Source organism: Eucalyptus grandis, chromosome 11, assembly GCF_016545825.1.
Source record: "Eucalyptus grandis isolate ANBG69807.140 chromosome 11, ASM1654582v1, whole genome shotgun sequence".
In the NCBI taxonomy this organism is placed as follows: domain Eukaryota; kingdom Viridiplantae; phylum Streptophyta; class Magnoliopsida; order Myrtales; family Myrtaceae; genus Eucalyptus; species Eucalyptus grandis.
Genome location: NC_052622.1, coordinates 48,591,906 through 48,613,133, shown reverse-complemented (window position 1 = coordinate 48,613,133; position 21,228 = coordinate 48,591,906). Strand labels below are relative to the sequence as shown.

At 40.5% G+C, this 21,228-nt stretch overlaps 3 protein-coding genes across 11 annotated transcripts; 2 read left to right on the top strand and 1 right to left on the bottom strand.

The window, feature by feature from the left end:
• Positions 1 to 3,976: 3,976 nt before the first annotated feature.
• On the top strand, positions 3,977 to 8,053 carry LOC104427975 (proline-rich protein 3-like). The gene is made up of 2 exons (XM_010040981.2): positions 3,977 to 4,187; positions 7,746 to 8,053. Exons 1-2 carry the CDS (start codon positions 3,977 to 3,979, stop codon positions 8,051 to 8,053), a joined length of 519 nt encoding a protein of 172 aa, XP_010039283.2.
• Positions 8,054 to 8,716: 663 nt separating this feature from the next.
• LOC104426783 (inositol polyphosphate multikinase beta) lies at positions 8,717 to 10,642 on the bottom strand. 8 transcript variants are annotated; one of them, XM_039304848.1, is made up of 2 exons: positions 10,223 to 10,642; positions 8,717 to 10,030 (listed from the first exon to the last, which is right to left on the bottom strand). In XM_039304848.1, exon 2 carries the CDS (start codon positions 9,897 to 9,899, stop codon positions 8,967 to 8,969), a length of 933 nt encoding a protein of 310 aa, XP_039160782.1. In that variant the 5' UTR covers positions 9,900 to 10,030; positions 10,223 to 10,642; the 3' UTR covers positions 8,717 to 8,966. The 8 variants fall into 8 exon arrangements, with proteins under 8 accessions (XP_039160782.1, XP_010038242.1, XP_039160785.1 ...); XM_010039940.3 differs by having other exon boundaries at positions 8,717 to 10,026; XM_039304851.1 differs by having other exon boundaries at positions 8,717 to 9,906.
• Positions 10,643 to 12,479: 1,837 nt separating this feature from the next.
• LOC104426782 (sucrose synthase 2) lies at positions 12,480 to 20,710 on the top strand. 2 transcript variants are annotated; one of them, XM_039304847.1, is made up of 15 exons: positions 12,480 to 12,814; positions 13,969 to 14,070; positions 14,680 to 14,831; positions 14,938 to 15,130; positions 15,321 to 15,439; positions 15,542 to 15,758; positions 15,898 to 15,993; positions 16,109 to 16,282; positions 17,047 to 17,163; positions 17,264 to 17,430; positions 17,800 to 18,024; positions 18,100 to 18,421; positions 18,503 to 18,747; positions 18,827 to 18,965; positions 20,221 to 20,710. In XM_039304847.1, exons 1-15 carry the CDS (start codon positions 12,611 to 12,613, stop codon positions 20,257 to 20,259), a joined length of 2,511 nt encoding a protein of 836 aa, XP_039160781.1. In that variant the 5' UTR covers positions 12,480 to 12,610; the 3' UTR covers positions 20,260 to 20,710. The 2 variants fall into 2 exon arrangements, with proteins under 2 accessions (XP_039160781.1, XP_010038238.2); XM_010039936.3 differs by having other exon boundaries at positions 12,717 to 12,814; positions 13,938 to 14,070.
• The last annotated feature ends 518 nt before the right edge of the window (positions 20,711 to 21,228 follow it).

The window sequence follows — 21,228 nt, the reverse complement described above, 5'->3', positions numbered from 1 at the left end:
CTTTTGGATTTACTTTGTACTGATAATAGATCTGTATCTGCTCAGACTCTTAAATAGTAATGAAATGCTACTTTCTTGTAAAAAAAAAGTCCACGTAATTTGAAATTGATTTAAAGAAAGGATGAGGAAAAAATTCATAAATCATAATGTATTCGCAACCAATTTTTTTCGGGGTGAACCACCTAAAATTAGGTTAATGGATTACTAAGTCTAGACTTAGCTCGAGTTTTCTCAAGCTCATACCAATTCACGACTTAAGTTCAAATTTCTTAACATGCAAATGGATTTTATTTAGGAGTCACTATTAATCAATTTATGGTAGGTCGATTAGAAACCTAAGTAAAATAATGAGAATATTATTTTACTCCTATGAACCAGAGACTAGTACGGGGACTTGGTTACACTAGACATATTATTTTACTCCTACGAACCAGAGACTTTAAGTACAGGGATTTGATTACATTAGACGTTTTCTAATATCCTTTCGGTACCATTCTTTTTATTTTCAAAAATGTTTTTGAAGGTAGCTTGGATTTATTTTAACCTAATTTACTATCACGCAATAAGGTGATCACACGGGTGCTCAATCATTATTAAACACTCGATTAAACCAATTGCAAAAAAAGAAATTAAACACACAAAGCAAGCAATTTTTGGGTTTTTCTTTTAATTAGAACTTTATCAATAGATGGTGAGTTGTTGCAGCGTCGATGACGGGCTGAGGTGCAGGGTCACCGATGGAGCTCGAGTGTGAGCGTCACGAGGGCAGGTGGGCGGGAGCAGTGGCGTCGGGTTGCAGATGGCACTCGACGGAGGCTCGGTTGGTCACTCAGGTGAGGGGTCTCGAAGCGGCGATGACTGGCGGGTGCTCGAGGCGATGGATGATGCTATTGGTGTTGGGCTCCGGGCGTGGCGAGCTACTTGTGGAGGTCCTGCAAGCGGCGGGCAGAAGCGTCGGCGAAGGGAGAGCAACAGCTGCGGAGGCATCGTGGAGAACAACAGCAACAGTGGTGAGCGTCAGGGTCGCCGCAGGCGTCGGGGGTGATGAGCGGAAGAGACTGGCGAAGGCGAACAGTTTGCGGAGCGCGGCATTGGGCAGCGGATCTGGAGCTGCAGTCGTTGGCTGGGCAGTGCTTGGAGGCGTTCGGTAGAGGGTTGCAGGCGGCGGAATTGATTGCGGGCGAGCGTAAGAGCTACGTCGGGTCGTCGGAGACAGTAGGCAGAGGCGTGGCGGAGCCGTCGGGCGCTCGGTTGGGCAGATTGTGGTCAGAGTAGGGGCAGCCACGGCGTTGCAAGGACTCGCGAGTGAGGTGGTGGTGCGAGCTCGCGGGTGCGCAAGTGTGGAGACACGGAGGTCGCAGGGTGCACAAGCGAAGGCTATCTGGGCGGTGTCAGGTTGCTATGGAGGTGCAGGTGCAGGTTGCTGTGACGAGCGAGTGGCAGGAGACACCGGTGATGCACGGTAATGGCTGGCGAGCGGGTAGCGATGGACAGGGGTTATGGGTGTCAGGCGTCGCTGAGAAGGAGGAAGATGCTCTTCCTTTTCTTTTAATTTTTTTTTCTCCCTTTGCTCCACGTCTACCTCACATCTTCTCCTCCTGCTGTTCTGCTGACTTTTTTCTTTTGTCTATACTATGTTAGAAGAGAAAGGAGAAGTTGGCATTTTGGGTACTGTTTGGTAACCATCCAAATAGTGCATGATTCTAATTTATTGTTCCCAAAATCAGTTTGGGAACAAAATTGCGTTTAATAAAACTTTTGTTCCCGGAAATAGTTTTGGACAAGAATTGAGAATAAAAAAGAAAATGTGATTCTCGGTTTGGGAATCAAAAAAAGAATCAAAATAGTGAAAGTCTTCTTCTTTCCTTCTGCCATCCCGCGATCGCCGTCCACCATCGCTTGCCGCCGACCGCTGCCACCTGCCGCCAATCGCCGACCACCGGTCCAGCAAGCTCACCGAAGGCTCGCTAGGCCAGGGCGAGGTCCGGCGAGTTTGCTGGAGGCAAGTCTCACCAAGGCTAGGGGAGGCCCGCCTAGCCCTGGCAAGGCTCGCCCAGCCCTAGCGAGGCGCATTTGGCCATCGGCGAGGCTTGCCCAGCCCCGCCAGTGGTCACCAGTGAGGCTTGGCCAACAAGGGCCGGCAACGCTCCGATGAGGTTCGGTCGCCGGTCCGATGACCGGCCACAAGAAGAAGAAGAAGAATAGGAGAAAAAGGAAAAAAAGAAGTAAAAAAGTAAAAAAATTATTTAAAAATTAAAAGAAATTAATTTGGAATGAATCAACGAACATGGTATCAAACGCAATTTTATTTTAAAATCAGAAATTTTGGACAGTTACCAAACGCGTTCTTTTACTCAAAATCAATTCCCGGGAACAAAATAAAAAATAATTATTTCGATCGTAATCTGTTCCTGAACAATGAATCATTACTAAACGTGCCATTGGACAACAATGAGGGTTTCCTTTCTTCTTCTTCTTCTTTTTTTTAATCTTTTCTTTTGTACTTTCTCTTGCACGAATTCTCTCTTCGCACAAATTCTCTCCTTGCGTGAATTCTCTCGCCCCCTTCTGTCTTTCGAAGTGTCGTTCTCTTTATAGCGAAAACCTCTACTTATCTTTAGAAAGTTCGAAGCTATGCTTCCTTGATTGTAGGGATTAATGGATTTCAGTTCCGATTTGCCACTGCAAATTAAAACTTCTTTTTACTCACATTACCAGAAACGCATCCAAGTTTATTCTTGATTTTTGCGAACAGCTCACCTGAAGAGTATCACTCCTCGATACTTTTCCTTCGATTTATCAATTTAGCTATTATTCTCACCGATTTTGGATCTGGTTTTCATTTTGACTTTCTATTCATATTTGTCAAAGCAAGAATAACTAGTCGAATCCCCACCTTCCTTGAATAATCAATCGATTGATTTTCTTTTCTTTTTTTTATTTGCTTTGATGCAAATTTTATTTTATTTCTTTTTTTAGGGGTTAAAATTAATCCATAATTTTTATGCAATAAAAGATTAAACGGGTTGCCAAAATTTAGGTGTCAACAATAATGTATTAGTTAATTTCCGGAGACGGGGAAAATTTCAATTAATGGCCTAAATTGGAACCGTTTTCTCAAAAAATGACCCAAAATGAACGTTGTCTCAAACAAAAACCCGAAGTGACTAACTTAGTTTCAAATAAAGGCATCAACTTAAAAGACAGTCAAATTTTATTTGCAGCTAGGAATATTTTTGTCTAAAAACTTTTTATTTTATTTTATTTTCTCCTTCTCTTTCTTTTCTTCATCATCTCGTCTACTCTCTTTCATTTGTATTTTACACTCGTCAAACCTGGATTTCACCTCGCCGGCCTCGGTCGACCCAGTTCGGAGGATACTAAGGCAAGACGAATCTTTGTGAGGTCGGCCCACTGAAAAATGAGCCGGGGTCACCTTTATTTTTTTTTTCTCTCTTTTTCTTTTAGGGTTAAATACTAGGAAAAATCATAATATGATATGCCTATACCATATTTATCCTAATTTTTTTATTGTAAAAAATCTCAAACTGGTATTTCTTGTTTGGAAGTAAATGTTGGTGCCAATTTGAAAATGTTTTGTGGCAAAAAAAAAAAAATAGTTTTGGGTAAATGTGGCACAAGGTGCACTTGTTTTGATATTTTTGGTGAGTCAAAAGCTAATTTAGGGTTAATGCGACATGAGTGGACCGGTTTACAATTTATGGTACCAACCCTTTCTTTTATATATATATGAAAAGATTGATCATTTCGGTTGTGAATAAAATGCATTGCCAATCGAAATTGGAATGTTGCCTCCCACCATCGTCAACGCACCAACGTGCAGACGTGTAAGCATTCGAAATGCGAACTGTTAGCCATTAAAAAATGGACACATTTGATACGTATAAGATGCAGAGAGAGTTTGGTGGCCTTAGCCAAAACTTGTCGACAATCCAAAATCTCTTTTGTAACGAGAATGGCTCTTCTTGCTCATCTCTGTCTTGCAAATTGCTTGCTTCTCTTGCCCCTGTTTGCAGTTGTTTTCGCCGCCGACATCGATGCCTATGGATCCAGATCCGGCCTCAAGAAGCCAAAACTACAGGGTGACCAGAGCCTCCTCTCCACAGACATCGGGATTCAAGGAGTGATTTTCTGTAAATCGGGCTCGAAGCTCGTCCCACTCCAAGGTACCTCTTACGTTCATGTTCTGTCCATGCCAGTTTCTGATCTTCTACGGCCATTGCCTGTCTGCGCTCACTTGTCTTCCGTCGCTCACAATCATTTATAATGAGATGTGAATTTCGGCCTGCTCATTGGTGAACGTAAGAGTGATTAGCACTATATATGTCGTGACCAAATTTTCGGGTGAACCACATAGGATTTGGTTAATGGATTATTAAGTTTAGACTTAATTCATGCTCTCCCAAGCCCATAGCAATTCGCGACTTAGCTTTAAGTTTGTAACATGCAAATGATTTTTTAATTAGGAATCGCTACTAATCTATTTTTGGTGGGTCGATTAGAAACCCAAGTAAAGTAACGAAAGATTTACTTTACTCCTACGAACCAGAGGTTGTGAGTTCAGGGCATTGATTACACTAGATTTCTCTAACGCCATTTCGGTACTTTTCTCTTTTCTTTTGAAAAATGTTTTTGCAGACAATTTGGATTGATTTTAAATCTATTTCCCTAACATGTGAGGTGATCATGCGGGTGCGCAAACCACCAATTTAACACCCAAGATTGCAATGAATAAATTGCAGGACTTACCTTGTAGCAATGAAAGCATTTGCAATGTTAGATCAAAATTTACATCGACAATCTTAAATATGATTTCTAATTAACCCGCAAATCACTTAATTTTTGTTTTCATTTATTTAATGAGAATCATTTAATGCAATGTTACTAATCTAACATGCAATGATATGGCATGGCAATATGACCTAAACTATATAACATAAGTAAGTATGCAATTTATCCTAAAGCATGATATGAATTTATTCTATTTTTTTTTGTATTTTCCATGAAATTCGAAATTAAAGAAATGCAACAATTAAATATGCAATCTAAATTAACCAAATAACCTAATTTTAATGACGAGCAATTTCTAACTAAATGAACCTAGCAACCATCACTAGATGACGGGCATTTCATGAACCTAATCCTACATGACATGCACATGATTTTTTTATATTTTTTATAGGAAAAATTCGTAATTAAAATCACTAAAAATAAAAAAATCTAACTAAAGCGAGATATTATCTATTTTAAGTTAGGAATAGACCAATATGAATCCTATCTTAATCTAGAAAATTATCTTGATATGCAATCCAATCCAAAAAATATTATCTAACCTAGATACTACATGCATTTAAAAAAACTATTCTATCATGCATTCTTATCTAAGAAAACAACCCTAATCTACATGATATGCAAATGCAATTTTTTGTATTTTCGAGATAAACAGAACAAAAAAGATAAACATCAAATCATCCATGGTCATCAAAATGTTATCCACCATTCGAATTGAAATTCAAACTTGATTATTTCGCTAATAAAATCAATAAATTGAACTTTTAAGTCTTAAAGATCAAGATATCAATTTTACTCCTGCGTGAATAATTATTCCATCTAAATCCTTATAGATAGAATAAAAATTCGTGCGGTTGCGAATTGTGCAATTAACCCTAATTGAGGGGATATGTCAATATGCAAATATGCTAGAGATGCGCATCTTAACTAATTTGAGGATATTCTTCCCAAATTTGAACCAAACACAATCAGATCGGGATCGCAACGGGGGTAACACGGCAGCGAACGACAAGCAATGGTTCATGGCGAGCAGCGATGGCTCTCGGATGGGCAGCGAGACTGCTCGCCGGCTCTCGGATGGCAGCGAGACCATGTCGGGACTCGCAGCTGAATGGTGACTCGGTCGTGATGCTTGAGGCGCTCGATGGTGCTCACAACCGCAACCAGAGCTTCAGATAACCTGCGGAAAAGTAAAAATTCTCCAAGCTGCGGAGGATGCCAGCACGAGACGATCACTCATGAACCAGACCAAAGGAAAGCTTCGAGGGTGCTCCTGGAATGTCGGGAATGCCGCAAATCACCGAGACTGGCACGGGACTCGGTTCCATGTGGACAAAAAGAATTTCAGAACCTCCCCAAGTGGATTCATCTTCTTCACTTTGGTGGCTTTTGTCTTTAACCTCCACACTTTGCAATCCCCACCGAGTCTTTCCCCCACCTGGCACTAGATTGATGATTGGTGATGGCGGGGTCAACGAGGTGCCGCGAGTAAGCTACGAGATTGGAAAGTCTTTCTATTTATTTCTTCCTCTCGAAAGGTCCACGGAAGAAATGAGTGCAGGAGAGAACTTCAGCAAATCTACGGGCGATGGAATGCTCTTGGACTTCTTTATTTTAATCTTCAATCCACCACTTGACTTTTGTCTTCTTCTCTTCTACCGATTCTCGGCCATTGAGGGTGTCGCGGTGTGGGATAGACACTTCGATGTTCACCAGAGAAGACAAAAAGCTTCCTGGCCGTGAGAGGGACCTTCAACAAATTTGCAAAACTGGGCTGTCCGAACCGGAGGAGTTGGGACCTAGCTTGTGGCTCCAGACACGTTGATACCGCTAGTTCGCTTGATGAGAAGCTTGTTATGAAAAGCTAAACCGTGCAACCTGGACTGATGATCGTCGCGCTCTTGGTGGGGCAAGGAATAAGGCAGCGATGTCGATGGGATTTGGAGCTCGTCCAGAACTAGCGGATTTGAAGCTCTCTCAATGTGCCGTTTCCCAATTGTGGATCATGGCCGATCTCCTCATGATTTCTTCTCTCTATGCTCTCAATTGTGGCGATATGTTCAATGTGTGGCCCCATCCTTAAAACCCTACGTGAACAACCCTTTTATAAGTCAAAGATTAGAGTTTTAATTTTTTCAAATTAATATCCATAAAAATTTCTTTTCCAAACGCGATATTTGTTTTTCCGAACGCAATGTTTATTTCATATTTGCCCTATCCAAAAAAATTCATCATATCCTGGAAAAATTTTAAATTTCTATTTTTCATGAGATAATTTTCGATCATTAAAACAAATGGGCTTAGGTCAATTTGCTCGTTTTGTGAAATGCTTACCTGTCAATTTAAAACTCATAACCGCTAATTCGAACCCATCTGCCACCGGTCCAATAAATAATTCTAAAAAATGCAAATGCACTAAATCTATATGTTATGCAATTAATATTTTTTTTTCAGGGATAAAATTACTCTAATTTTTCTATGCAATAAATAAATAACCGGATTGCCAAAATTTAGGTGTTAACAATATACATATATATTTTTTGGCTAACACTATTGTAACCAAGAATAACTATGGGAGGGACTTGATTACGTCGAAGATTGATATACTTCATCTCACGCCCCAAAAAAAGCGAGCGGCACGAGGATCAGTTCGGTTATTCTCCGTGTTGGATCTTATACAGCAAATCCACATACCATCGTCTTCAATTTTGATGGCTATAGACAGTTAGTTCCAGTAAAGAAAATAGATCAGTTGTTGAACTGCCTAAACATGGAACATCCTCACATTTCTCTCCTCTCCCCAATTTACATTAGCTAATGAGTTGAATTCCATTAGTGGTGGTAATAGATAAAATCACGTCTAGGCTGCAATACGCATGACAATTACTCTTCTGCAAAGCGAATAGAGATTGAATACAATGTTGTGATTCCAGGTGCCCGGGTGAGGGTAACGTGTTTGGCTGTGGACAAGCGAGGGTACGAAACCGCTACATTCTGCATCTTGAGCAGACCGACCGACGCAAATGGCTTTTTCTTGGCAACACTGTCGCCATTGGAGGTCGAAGATGACTGGAAGCTCACACATTGCAAGGCTTTCCTGGAGCCCTCTCCCTCTGAGATCTGCAAAGTGCCAACGGACGTGAACAAGGGGATCACTGGTGCTCGTCTCTCATCCTATCGCCTCTCAAAGGACAAGATAATGAAATGGCTCTCCGTGGGGCCTTTTGTTTACACCGCGTGAGGACGAAGACTCAATCTTTAAAAGGGGAATTTGAGGGCTGATAATGGGGCGGACCATGGAGAAATGAAGCTACTGCTTCTCTGAGGTCGTTGACTGATTAAAGTTATCTTTTGGCTCTTTGCCAATAGCTTAAGTTTGGATATTGGCATGTCATCAGAAAGTGTTGGCCATCTCTATAATAACTAAACAACCATTCAACCAAAGAGGCCAGATGAAACTATTGGGTTGTTCTCTTGCTTAATAAAATAACCGAGTACTGGAGGGTCGGACTTCGACCCGTATTAGCCCGCTTCATGTAGGACCATGAGCTAACAGCTCACGTAGATCGAGCGTACCCAAAAATAGCTAAATGAGTGGGCCAAAGGGCTAGCAAAACAAAAAATACATAAATAAATAAGCCAGAAATTAAAGAAGGAAAACTCGGGGGTTCGTGCGTTTCTGTGTCTGCTATTTCTGCGCCAGAAATAATATAAATCCATTGTGAATATTACCAAATCCAAAGTGTTAATTGGCAATTCACGATAACATTAACTTCGTATGGACAGAATCAAGAACTCTGCACAGCCATGAAGACACGGGATGGTCGAGTCAACCCAACCAAATAGCATACAAATTATCCGATCTGATGCGTGGAGCAGAACTCTTTGCAGGCGCAAGTGCAGCTAGACACGAATATTAAGCATTCTAGTTAGCCGAAACAATAAGCACGTTGGCAAACGAACAGTCTCATACAAATTATAAGTGCGGTTCAAAGGAGAGATGAATTACCAGCAGATTGGGCCAAACAAGTACAGTAAACAAGAATGGCCATAGAGAAATGAAAAAGCCACGACTAAAATAGACTGTTATTATACCCATTCTGAACCACTTGTCAGAGCAGGAATGCATGAATGCAGTTATTCTCCAGTTCCCACTAGCAGGCCTCGTGATCAAGCTCTGGTTCCGTGCTGCTCTTATAGAAGCCATTTTCTTTCAATCCAAGATTGACTTCGCACTTTGCACACTCGTTGTCTTCATCAACAATGTCACGTATAAACTTGATTACAGAACAGAGGCCACCCAAGAAGTTGTGATCGATCACGCCGTGGCCATCCATCACATGTGCAAAGTCCACCAGTTTAACTTTCGGGTGTGCACGGCCGTCCAAAGCAGACTCCCTGTCATATAAGATAATGAGTGAACAAGAATAGAAGTGATAATTCGTCTGAACCTCGAACCATTCCTTCAGCTGAAGCAATTGTGCCAAAATTCCACCCCGGTGACAGTAAACTTTTGATGCATACAAACCATCCGGATCCACATTTGGACCCAGAGACAAGTTGGAAGAAACAAACTTCCTCAGAGCCGACCTGACACCGTCCGCATTAAAGCTATAAACAACCTTCTTCTCAGGTTGCCAAAATCCAGCTTCGCTATTTTGATATACCCTTAGCCCAGAAATCCTAAAACCCAACGAAACGCTTGTGCTATTTCGATCTTTCTCTAAGCACTTTTGGATGTACTCCTCAGAGGCCTCCGGATACCATGTTCTGGATCCAGTCTTGATGTCCATGACAGATGGGTTCGTGCGACCCGCGACGAGATCCTCCAGAACCAGGTGAGGTTGAGGACCCGATCCATCAGACGCCTCAATAGTCTTAGTTCCGTGAAACGCAGGAAAGAATTTGCGAATGTGACCTGGGATCTCGGTATTGGAATAGAATGACTCGTAAAAGGCCAATTCCGTGTCTCCGCGATGATCGCTCTGGAGAGGCTTATAGAAGCGGCCCGAATCATCCACCAGTGGCCCCAGCTTTCCCCCGTCTCCCCGGTGGCCGGCGACTTGATGATCCGGGACCTTGAGCATGGTGTATCTGATGTGCGAAAAAGTTCTCCAAACTTACTCAGATTCGATTGATCACAGCCAGATGGACTAAAATGAAAATCCACGCTGATGGGCAACTACTCCAAGAAGAATAACTCTATGCAGGATGCTTCCTTGCAGGCAAATCAAAGAAAACGATTGAAAACAAGTCCCGACTGAAATTTCATGTGCAAGCGCAGAGAGATGAAAAGGAGGAGCTTTTTTATAGGTACACCCTAGAACTAACAGTACCGATTTAAGATAAACAAAACGCAAAAGGCGTCAATCTAATTAATTAAACCGATAAAAAGGCGAGCGATATGAACCTTCGCACTTTTTACTTAACCAATCACAGGCACGCCATCGTTTACTCCGTCAACAAGAACGAACGACGATTCCTCGGAGAGAAACGCACTTCCAGACTTCGGTTTTTTTTTGTTTTTGTCCTCTCTTTATTGGGTCTCAATACCCTCTTTCTGCGAACTCGCCCGACAACCAAACGCACGTACCGCGGATCGGGCGACGCCGGGGACGGATTTTGCAGGTGGGAGGAGGTGAAGAAGCAGCAGTCCTTTGCGCGTGGTGGAAAAGTCCTCGCCGACGATGAAGGCCCTGGGAGAGAAGAAAGAGAGAGGTGGAGAGGAGCAGACAGAGACGGAGTCGGCCGCGATGGGGCCGCTTGCGAAGGAGATATCAGGCGGAGGAGTAGCGTGCTTTTGCCTCTTGCTCGCTTCCGGAGACATGCAGTTCGTCCCTTTTGATTTTATAAACAATATTTCTTTTCCACCGACCAAAAAAAACAATATTTCTTTTCCCCAGGAACGATTTATCACCGACCAGGCGGATTTCGAATTTCGAATTTCGAATTCCGATTTTCGATTGGATACACGGACGGAACATCCACGGAGATAAGTTAATATGCTAAAAATCTCCAAGTGATATATATATAATAAATTTATCTCAAATTAATTTTTTTATTATTAAAAATCCTTAATTGATACATTTTTTTTTTATAAATTTATCTCAAATTGTTACGCTTATAACAAATTTAATCTCTCAAAATTGTTAAATTGGATAATATTTGACAGTTAATTAATATATCGATTTGGGATTTTATTATTTGTTTGTCACAATTAATAAATTTCTTTATTTTTATTTTTTACAATATCAATCCAATTTAACGAATGACATATTTGTTACGAATATACTAGTTTTAGATTTTTAATAGTTAAACAAAATAGTTTAAGGTAAATTTATTAGAAGTGCACTAATGGGGGCTTTTATAGTCGTTTAGGATAAATTTATTATATGTATACTAATTTAAAATTTTTCATGATTAAAAAATAAATTCAAAATAATTTTACTATATAGTTGAGATTTTTAGGATATTAATCGTAAGTAAAAATGAGGAAAAAGGAGAACGACGAGAGAGGAGGAGGGAAAAAAAAGAAGAAATTAAAAAGAAGAAGAGCCGCTTCCGCCTAGGGCTTGACCTGCCCCTTCGACGAGATGTAAAGGGCGCCGGCCGGGGCCCACTAGATTTTTGTTTCGGTCGAGAGGCCCACTCTGGATTTTTCTTTTTCTAGGTCGGTAAAGGTCCCACTCTAGATATTTTCTTTTTGGTCGGTAAGGGCCCACTCTAGATTAGTGGCAAGAATTCGTGGCATAATTTCAGCGACTTTTGTCTGTATTTTCCCCCCTAAAATGCCCATTTAAAATTAAGATTCTAAAGAATCGCGTGCAAATTAAGATATTTGCGCCTATCGAATATTAAGACAGGACTAATGATTAGAGTGAAATCGCAATAAGGTAGAGATATTGAGGGTTCATATTCAATTTACTTTTCTTTTTTCTTTTTTATGTGCATTTAAAAATAAATTGTGTTGGTTACGATGAAAAGAATCATTAGAAATGATCATCGCTTGCATATGCATGCATAGTGATGGACCAAATGAACTGTAATTTTTGAAAAAAAAAAATACATGAAAAAACATGTATTTATTTTCATTGTGTTCCTTTTTCTCTTCTCATTGGATTGGTGCTGTTTTGTTCCCATTTTTTGTTTGTCAATTAAAAGGTTAACACTCTCTACTCATGCGTGACTTGATGTGTGCGACCATGATGATAATTCTATAGTTGGTAACAAAGCATAGATATACTATTTCTTGAAAACCATTGTGATTTTCCCCGTTTGCCCTTCATTTGGGGTGAGAGAATGGCACGCAAAACTTTCGTACTTAGCCAATGGTGACCTAATGTTTGCTGAGATAAGGGGCTAATTGACACGAACATATGGAGTTTAGGGGAGCGAATTGAAAAGAAAAAAAAACTTCGTTTGGTTTGAATAATGATGTGCAAAATGGGAGGAAATCTAGAGATTTGCATCGAGACGTATCATATTGTATAAGAAAATTCCACAGCAAACTCTAAAATATCAATTGACATGAGTTCATGGTAAATGAGAATTTTGCACTTTCTTTTTTTTTTAATCTAATTCGATTTTTTTTTGTATTTTTCCTTGCCAGTGTATATAAATTACGAGATTTTGACTCGGGCAAATGGGTTCGCGCGCGCAGCGCAAGATGAGAGCGCGAGGGGAGAGACACCTGTCAGCGATTCTCCATGGCCGATCACCATCTTCCTCCTCCCTTCTTCCTTCTTCAATTCATCTCTCCTCTCTTCGCGCCTTGAAGTTCGAACGCTCTCGCTCGCTAATGGTCAAAACTCAAACCTCTCTCGTGTTTTTCTCCCCCTTTTTGGCGAACGTTGGAGAGTTTCGTAGCAGAGAGAGCGCAAGTTTTTTGAGAAGTGAGCCAAGTCATGGCGACTGCCAAGTTGGATCGCGTGCCGAGCGTGAAGAAGCGAGTCGAGGACAGCGTCAGGGCTCACTGCAACGATCTGTTTTCGCTTCTCTCCAGGTCGGTTCGCTTGTCACCCTTCGCATCATCCTCCGCCATTTATTCTTCGATGAGGCCTTGCCTGCTGGATGTGTTCAATCTGCGGTTGTCCGGGAGATGTCGAAGGAGGTTTCTGGAGGAGGAAGAGAAATAGTCACCCCCAATCAGTCCTGGCTTGATTTTGTTGGGATAGATGAGATGGTTGTGTTCCGGAATCTGCATTGGCTTCTTTGTTTCTTCCGTCGTCATCAATAGAGGAGATGGTTTTCATGCTCTAACAGCGGTTACTGAAATGGTTGTGGTGGATAGAAGACAAACTTTTTATGTTTCATCAGATCTTGTTTGCGGCTTGATGTTTGGTTCGATGGTCTATTTTATTTAACTCGCATTGTGATGGTACCTTTGAGATTTGGTGGGACAAACTGCGCTAAAAACTTAGATGAATGCGTTTGTGGGACCACTACCAGCTGTTTTAAAAAGCTTAAGCTGTTAGATTAAGGCATGGTTTAGTATTTAACCATTCTAACACTTTTTCTCACGCTTCGTCTGGCTCTTTGTCTAGTACTAAACGTGGAAATTTAATTGGGCAGACAAATGGGACTTGGTAAGATTTGAAGTTAGGATCTCTAATTTTGATACCACGTGAGATTTGGTGAGATCACAACAAACTGTTTTAAAAGCTTAAGTTAGTAGATGAAAATGTGATTTATTATTTAATTATGCTTATAGTACCGAAGTTGGAGATCTAGTGCTTGACATCCAGTTCCATCATTTGTTTGTTCATTTAGCAATTGATATATCTCACGTATAATTGTGTTAAGGAGACAGAAAATTATTTATGCATCATATTCAGATATTCTACTATCTCAGCTTTCACTTAGGCAGGTTACCATCTAACATGTAACATTCACCCAAGAAAAACAAAGTATACCCTCTTCTTTGTTTGCAAAAACGAAGATATGGGGTTCATGCATGCAAATCTCGTAGCTGTTCATTTCATGGGCAATCAAAGAGCTTAGTGAGAGCTTGTGGAGTGGGGGTGTTAATCATGGGGGAGGAGCATGTCATTGTCACTTCAGTCTGGCTGTTTGAAATGACTGGCTTGTATCGAGTTTTCCCGTGTGATTTTATTTCCGCTTTTAAGGTATGTGAAACAAGGAAAAGGGATATTGCAGCCGCATCACTTGCTGGATGAGCTTGACAGCATATTGGATGATGAGCAATCAGGACAAAGTCTGAGCGCTTGCCCCTTCAACGAGGTCCTAAAATCCGCCCAGGTGTATCTTCGATTTAGTTACTTTTCCTTTCATAAGATGCAACTTTCAGTGAAAAGGAAGGAAAAAAAAGGACAGAAACAAATAACCAAAAAAAAGTTATTTTCAATTTTATGAATGTTGAGTTTATTTAACACCCATAGAGGTGATGTTGAGCCATCAGTAGTAAGCAACTTCACTGCAGCTAGGACTGTGGAGCTCAACAGAACTTTATGTTAGTTATTTTCTTTCAACCTCAAGATGAGATCACAGCTGAGACGGCTTTTGCTACCTAGTTATGAGAGGATATCAGTTTTGGCTTCTGCATTGGTTGTGTGAAAGGAGAGTAAACTTGAAATATAACCAAGCAATGTTTAATGTACATATACACTAGAGTTGCATTTTCTTCCTACTGCATATATTTTGTCTAAATGTTTTAGCTAAGGAAATCCTTGGTTGCGTTCTTATCATCTGTTAACCTGTCCTGGCTGGGTTGACTGAAGAAAGACACATATATTGTTCTATCTTCAGAAAGTTCATACCTGACTCATGCAATTGTTTGTTCATGTCTCAACGTTTCATTCACCCGTTAGTTTGTGAAGTGCTAATGTTTCCTTTTGCGTATGGTAACAGGAAGCCATAGTTTTACCTCCATTTGTAGCAGTAGCAGTCCGTCCAACACCAGGTGTTTGGGAATATGTCCGTATCAACGTGAATGAGCTTAGTGTGGATGAATTGACTGTATCTGAATATCTTCGATTCAAAGAAGAGCTTGTGGATGGGCTGTAAGCAACTTTCTTTTCTTAACCATGCAATATCTACTCTAAATTTTCTTGATGAATCATGTTATTTTGCGTGTTCCAGTTTCATTGCCTTTTGAACGTGAATCAGGTCAAATACCCCTTTTGTGCTTGAGCTTGACTTTGAGCCATTCAATGCAACCTTTCCTCGCTCAAATCAATCGTCATATATTGGCAATGGCGTTCAATTTCTCAACCGCCACCTTTCTTCAATCATGTTCCGGAATAAAGATTGCTTGGAGCCATTGCTTGATTTTCTTCGTACGCACAAACATAAAGGTCATGTAAGTCTCTGAAATAGATTCCTTTTGAGAGAAAATTGTAGCGCAACTTCATAACATGATAATGTGCTTGTGCATCTCCCTTATGCTTGTCTCTTCAACATTCTTGTCTTTCCAACATTCTTGTGAGCTTCTTCAAAATCACATGTCTCTGGCTGATGATCTTGCAAATACTAATGAGCATCCTTTACAGACGTTGATGTTAAATGACCGAATACAAACTATTTTGAAACTTGAGTCTGCTTTGTCTAAGGCAGAGGATTATCTCTCTAGGCTTCCATCTGACACACCCTACTCAGACTTCGAATATGAGTAAGCTTGTTTTCATGAAGTTTTTTGACAGAGATAAAATTTTCATGCATTTTAAATCTTCTCTTTCCGACATGTTCACTCTATTCTCACAATTTCATTTAGGTTGCAAGGTATGGGGTTTGAGAGAGGTTGGGGCGATAGTGCAACTACGGTTTTAGAGATGATGCATCTTCTGTTGGATATCCTACACGCTCCCGATCCCTCCACTATAGAGGCATTCCTTGGCAGGATTCCTATTGTATTTAATGTTGTCATATTGTCCCCACATGGATATTTTGGGCAAGCTAATGTCTTGGGGTTACCGGATACTGGAGGGCAGGTAGGTATGACTTTGATCTTTTTTGTAATACTAGTAACAAAATAAATGAAAGTAATCTATTACTTATTGCCTCTTCATTATTGATGCGGTCTCTGTGAGTGACCGTACCTATAGTATTTACATTGGCTACTGCATGCAGATTGTTTACATACTCGATCAGGTTCGGGCACTGGAGAATGAAATGCTCCTCAGAATACAGAAGCAAGGACTGGATGTGACCCCTAGAATTCTTATTGTATGTATAAAATGATTTATTACTTTGCTTGAGCATGCTACCATTGCTTTCTCTGGTACTGCCATTTATTCTCGGTTCTCCCTTTTTTTCTTCTTCTTGATTTTTGTTCTTTCAGGTTACTAGGTTGATACCTGATGCAAAAGGAACTACATGTAACCAACGGCTGGAAACAGTCAGTGGAACACATCACACATATATTCTGCGAGTTCCCTTCAGATCTGAGAAAGGAATTCTTCATAAATGGATTTCAAGATTTGATGTGTGGCCTTTTTTGGAAGCTTTTGCTGAGGTAAACTGTATGACTTTTGTTGTTAAAATAGTTATTTATATCCCCTGAACTTCATCCATTCCTGATCCAATGATGATACGTTACATCATAAATTTTGTTTCTTTGTGATTGGTGAACGGATCAACTTTACCTCCAAAGACATACACAAAGTTAATGGTCTTCATTATCTCAAAGAAAGAATGCGGTATCCAAATGTTACTAATTTCAGCCCTTCAAACAGGGGAAGCGACCTTTTTGTTAACTGGCACTCTTCCTGGTTTTCTCATTCATTTTTTCTTTCTTTAATTGGGGTGAGGCTTAGAAGGGAAGAGAGGCCGAAGGGAGGATTTTCTCTGGAAGAAAGCTCAGTTCAAGAACTTCTACAATCTCTTTCATGTTACCTAGTCCCAATTAGTGCTGTTGCTTATTGTGTTTCTTTTAGGGTTGATTGATATGATTTGCTTTCACTGGAATTGTTGACTTCTCTGACACCATTTAGGGAAAAATCTATGTCGTGAGCTTGTTTTTAGCGAATTGTAGATGAATTATGTGGCTTTGTGTCACAACATCTAACTGTGCATAATCAAGACCTAATATGGACCAAGTTTGCATCTCTCTGTCCTTTTTCCTGATGCAACATGCAATTCTCCCAGTTTCCAGGGTTATCTAGTTTTAGTAGTTCTGTACATGCTTTCTCTTGTCTCAGATGGATAGTGATGTCCTTTCTTATCCCTTGCTGTACCTATACTCATCTATCATCATTTTGTCATGTCATTGGGTATCAGGATGCAGCAGGTGAAATTGCCTTAGAGTTGCAAGGCTATCCAGATTTTATTATTGGGAACTACAGTGATGGTAATCTTGTTGCATCATTATTGGCTCATAAGATGGGAATTACGCAGGTTTGCCGCTGTTTTTGGATCTGAGTGGGTAGAAACTAAACTGTTTAGCTAGTCTTTCTTTCATGTATTTTTTTAGTTATATAATATCTGTTCTGCATAGTGCACCATAGCACATGCCCTGGAGAAGACGAAGTACCCAGATTCTGACATATACTGGAAGGATTTTGAGGATAAGTACCAATTCTCCTGTCAATTCACTGCTGATCTAATTGCCATGAATCATGCCGACTTTATCATCACCAGCACATATCAAGAAATAGCAGGAGCGTAAGTTACTCCATCGTGCAATTATCAGTATGCCCCCTCTATGCTAGATGTTTTGGTCATACATAACTTACTATCAACTTACAGGTTGGAAAATAAATGATAGCCATGTGGTAATGCTTAAAAATCTTGGATCAAAGTCTGGTATGCTATGTATAACAGATTGATAATGCTCGCACAACTCTATACCCAAATAATATTTTTTATAGGTAAATTAGTGTATTTCGTTATTAACTATTTAGCTCAGTTGTGCTCCTTGTGACTGTAATAACATGCGACTCAACTTGTTTGTCCTGTTTTTCCTTCTGAGACCTTGTGCATTGTGGAGTGAAAAAATCTACCAATTTGACTCAATCTTCCCATTCCTTTCAGGAAGAATACTGTCGGGCAGTATGAGAGCTACACTGCCTTTACACTTCCAGGGTTGTATAGGGTTGTTCATGGAATTGATGTTTTTGATCCAAAGTTCAATATTGTCTCTCCTGGGGCAGATATGAGCATTTATTTTCCTTACTTTGAAAAGCATAGGCGACTTACAGCTTTACATGATTCGATAGAGAAATTGCTCTTTCATACCGAGCAAAATGAAAAGCATGTGTGAGTCCCATCTTAACTGTGGATCTTCCTTGCCTCATTACTATTTTCTTATACCTACATATGAAATCCCTGCAGTGGCAGATTGAGAGATAAATCCAAGCCTATTGTCTTTCAAATGGCAAGGTTGGACCGAGTTAAAAACATCACTGGGTTGGTGGAATGCTATGGTAAGAGTTCTGAACTGAGGGAATTGGCTAATCTTGTTGTCATAGCTGGTAACAATGATGTGAAGAAGTCCAAAGATAGGGAAGAAGCTGAAGAAATTGAGAAGATGCATGACTTGATTAAGACGTACAAGTTAGATGGCCAGTTTCGATGGATATCTGTGCAAACAAATCGAGCTTGTAATGGTGAGCTCTATCGATGCATAGCTGACACAAAAGGTGTTTTTGTTCAGGTGACCAATTTGTGCACATTATGATCATTGGTGAGTATCCATTTTCAAGGCCTTCCCTAAACACATACTTTTGGATTGCAGCCAGCTCTGTATGAATCCTTTGGACTCACTGTTGTAGAGGCCATGACTTGTGGCTTGCCAACATTTGCCACTTGCCAGGGAGGTCCTGCAGAGATCATCGAGCATGGCGTGTCAGGTTTCCATATCAATCCTTATCACCCAGACCAGGCTTCAGCACTCATGGTTGATTTCTTACAACGGTGCAAGGAGGACTTGAGTTGTTGGAAGAAAATATCTGACGCAGGGCTCCAGAGGATTTATGATCGGTGAGTGGGAGACAGCATCAGTATGATGCATCTTCAGCTTGTATACACGCAACTTAGTCAGACTTTTGCTTATCTGCAGGTATACGTGGAAGATCTATTCTGAAAGGTTGATGACACTGGCTGGGGTTTATGGCTTCTGGAAGCATGTTTCCAAGTTAGAGAGGCGTGCAACACGACGTTACGGGGAGATGCTTTACATTCTTAAATTTCGAGAACTGGTAAGAAGAGTTCAAATCGATAGGCTGGTTCCAGGTGCCTGGTTTTTCTACTTTCAATATCATATTAGAGTGCTAACAGAAGGAACTTGGCTTGATCTCAATAATCAGGATACCGTGATTTACAGATATGTGGATTACTGGAGTATCAATAGAAAATCCTGAGAGCACTTGTTAACAAATAAGATAAGGACTTTGAGCAGGCGCACATTGGAGAATCTTTTCTCCAGTCACAAACACTGTTAAACACACAGACTCAGAGATTTCACTACATTAACTTACTCATTCCCCACTGGTCATGCAACCAATGTTGCTTGTGGAGAAGTTTTCTCCAATGTCAGTGGATTCAATATAAAGCCATAAGTAGTATTAAATTTTAGCCTCTTGTTAGCTGTAGGTGTGAAAATTATTGTTTCACCTACTTGTTGCTATGGAATTACACATTTTACTCTTGATCAACTACTTCAGCAGAAATATCTACTGAAGCATTGCAAATTCATGAAAGATTTACAAATGAAATCCTTGTAAGACTGATGGTTTACCATGCTTCACCTACTTGTGCCTTCTCATACACTACAGGCCCTGGTAGTTGTGCTTTGCAGCTGAGAGTAGACTGCATAAAGAGATGAATCTCTGAGTGTTATTATGATTTTCATGATATGGTTGTCGTTATGACCATTCTTTTGCAAGAAATTTGATTTTGACCAATTTCATAGAGCAAGAAAAGTGATAGCTGTAGTTTGTGCTTGTATATTTCTTAATGGATCCTTTTTGCTGATTTATCATCATTTTGCTGGAATTTTGTTTCCTCTGTATCTTCAAGCAAAGTACATTCTGTAATCAGTTAGCACATTGGCCAGAACAACTGTATAGGTGGGTTTCTTATGGACTTGACCAAGCAAGAGAATGGTTGAGGCTTATTAGCTTGCTGGGTAATGATCAATTATGCATGCACCACTAATCTAAACAAGATTTATCAGGAAACGGAGATTCGGAGGTGCCAAAGTGTTGCAGCTAACCCTGCATAATGTCTTTTTTTACTTTTGCCTCAATGTTGTCCATGCTACTGCAAGAGCTGCCATCGCTTAGCTGTTCAATAACCATACATTCAGAGATATCATAATTACGTCAAGTCCACCATTTCCAATTTTGTCTGAGCGAAATGTTGGAGAGTACTTCAGTATGCAGCTACCAAATAAAAGTCCTGATTTTCTTAGGAAATTGTTTGTACTTATTTGTTCATTTTTGCCATGTCCAGGTGAAGCCGGTTCCACAGGCAGTTGATAATCCGTGCTAAGATGTAGATCCTGGTGGATCTATAGCCCGCAAAGCAGTTTATCCCATAGGTGATCTGGTATGCTGAAACCAGAAAGTGCAGCTTGATTGTCAACAACAGGTCACTGCATGCTTCAAGGGACATTAAAAGGATGAAGTATGCTTTGATTCATAAAATTTAATTTGTAGCATGGACCAGCCATGGAAGTGCAATTTGTAAGTTTCATTCTTCTGATGTTTGGTGCTTATTTGCAAGATTCTGTTCTGGAGGGTCGTCATGCTGAAATGCCCTCACCAGTTGTTGTGCTTGCGTCCAAGTTGAGTTCTACGATAGTGCAAGGACTGCTTCTGCAAAAGTAGTCATCGCAACTCCTCGATTTATACCAAGCACATCTTACCAAATTGTGCTATCATTAGCTTACTAAAAGTCAGCTAAACCATATGTCCATGTCCAGTTTGAGGCGTATCTCTAATCCGTTCTTATTGTATTGTTCTTTTACGAAGCATAGAGCAATTCAATCTCACCCGCTTATTTAACAAGTTCAGCAGATACTTTCTGGTAAGAGGTATGCTGATTCCATTGAGTTGGCCGGGGAAGCAACCTAGACAAATAATTTGATTGACTTGACAACAATAACACTGTTGCATTGAATTTCGAATCCTGTGGAAAGAAGTTTACATCAACTCGGGTGGTGCCATGAATACGAGTGCAGGTTAATTTGAATAAGATTCGCAGCAACCCGTTTGACTTTTTTTTGGCAAGGGCTGAGCTCCGACCGCCGTGTACTCTTGTTGGATATAACTGAAAACTTTTACCTGCAATGTCGTGCGGTGACTGTCTATCGAACCAGAAGCACGGGAGCATGATGGTACTGAAAGCCTGAAAGAAGATCTGATCCGCCGGTTAATGTATCCTCTGAAAGCTTGCTGAGTGGTTTTGGAATTCTAAACGGGTGAAAACATGCGCAAGGACGGAAAAGACAATTCCACG

Excerpts from the sequence above, each read along its gene's own strand:
- LOC104427975 (XM_010040981.2), top strand. The coding sequence starts at position 3,977 with ATGGCTCTTCTTGCTCATCTCTGTCTTGCAAATTGCTTGCTTCTCTTG. Across the intron at positions 4,188-7,745 it reads GAAGCTCGTCCCACTCCAAG|GTGCCCGGGTGAGGGTAACG; the intron begins GTACCTCTTACG and ends TTGTGATTCCAG.
- LOC104426783 (XM_039304848.1), bottom strand. The coding sequence starts at position 9,899 with ATGCTCAAGGTCCCGGATCATCAAGTCGCCGGCCACCGGGGAGACGGG.
- LOC104426782 (XM_039304847.1), top strand. The coding sequence starts at position 12,611 with ATGGTCAAAACTCAAACCTCTCTCGTGTTTTTCTCCCCCTTTTTGGCG. Across the intron at positions 14,071-14,679 it reads AGGTCCTAAAATCCGCCCAG|GAAGCCATAGTTTTACCTCC; the intron begins GTGTATCTTCGA and ends GTATGGTAACAG. Across the intron at positions 17,431-17,799 it reads TATCAAGAAATAGCAGGAGC|GAAGAATACTGTCGGGCAGT; the intron begins GTAAGTTACTCC and ends CATTCCTTTCAG.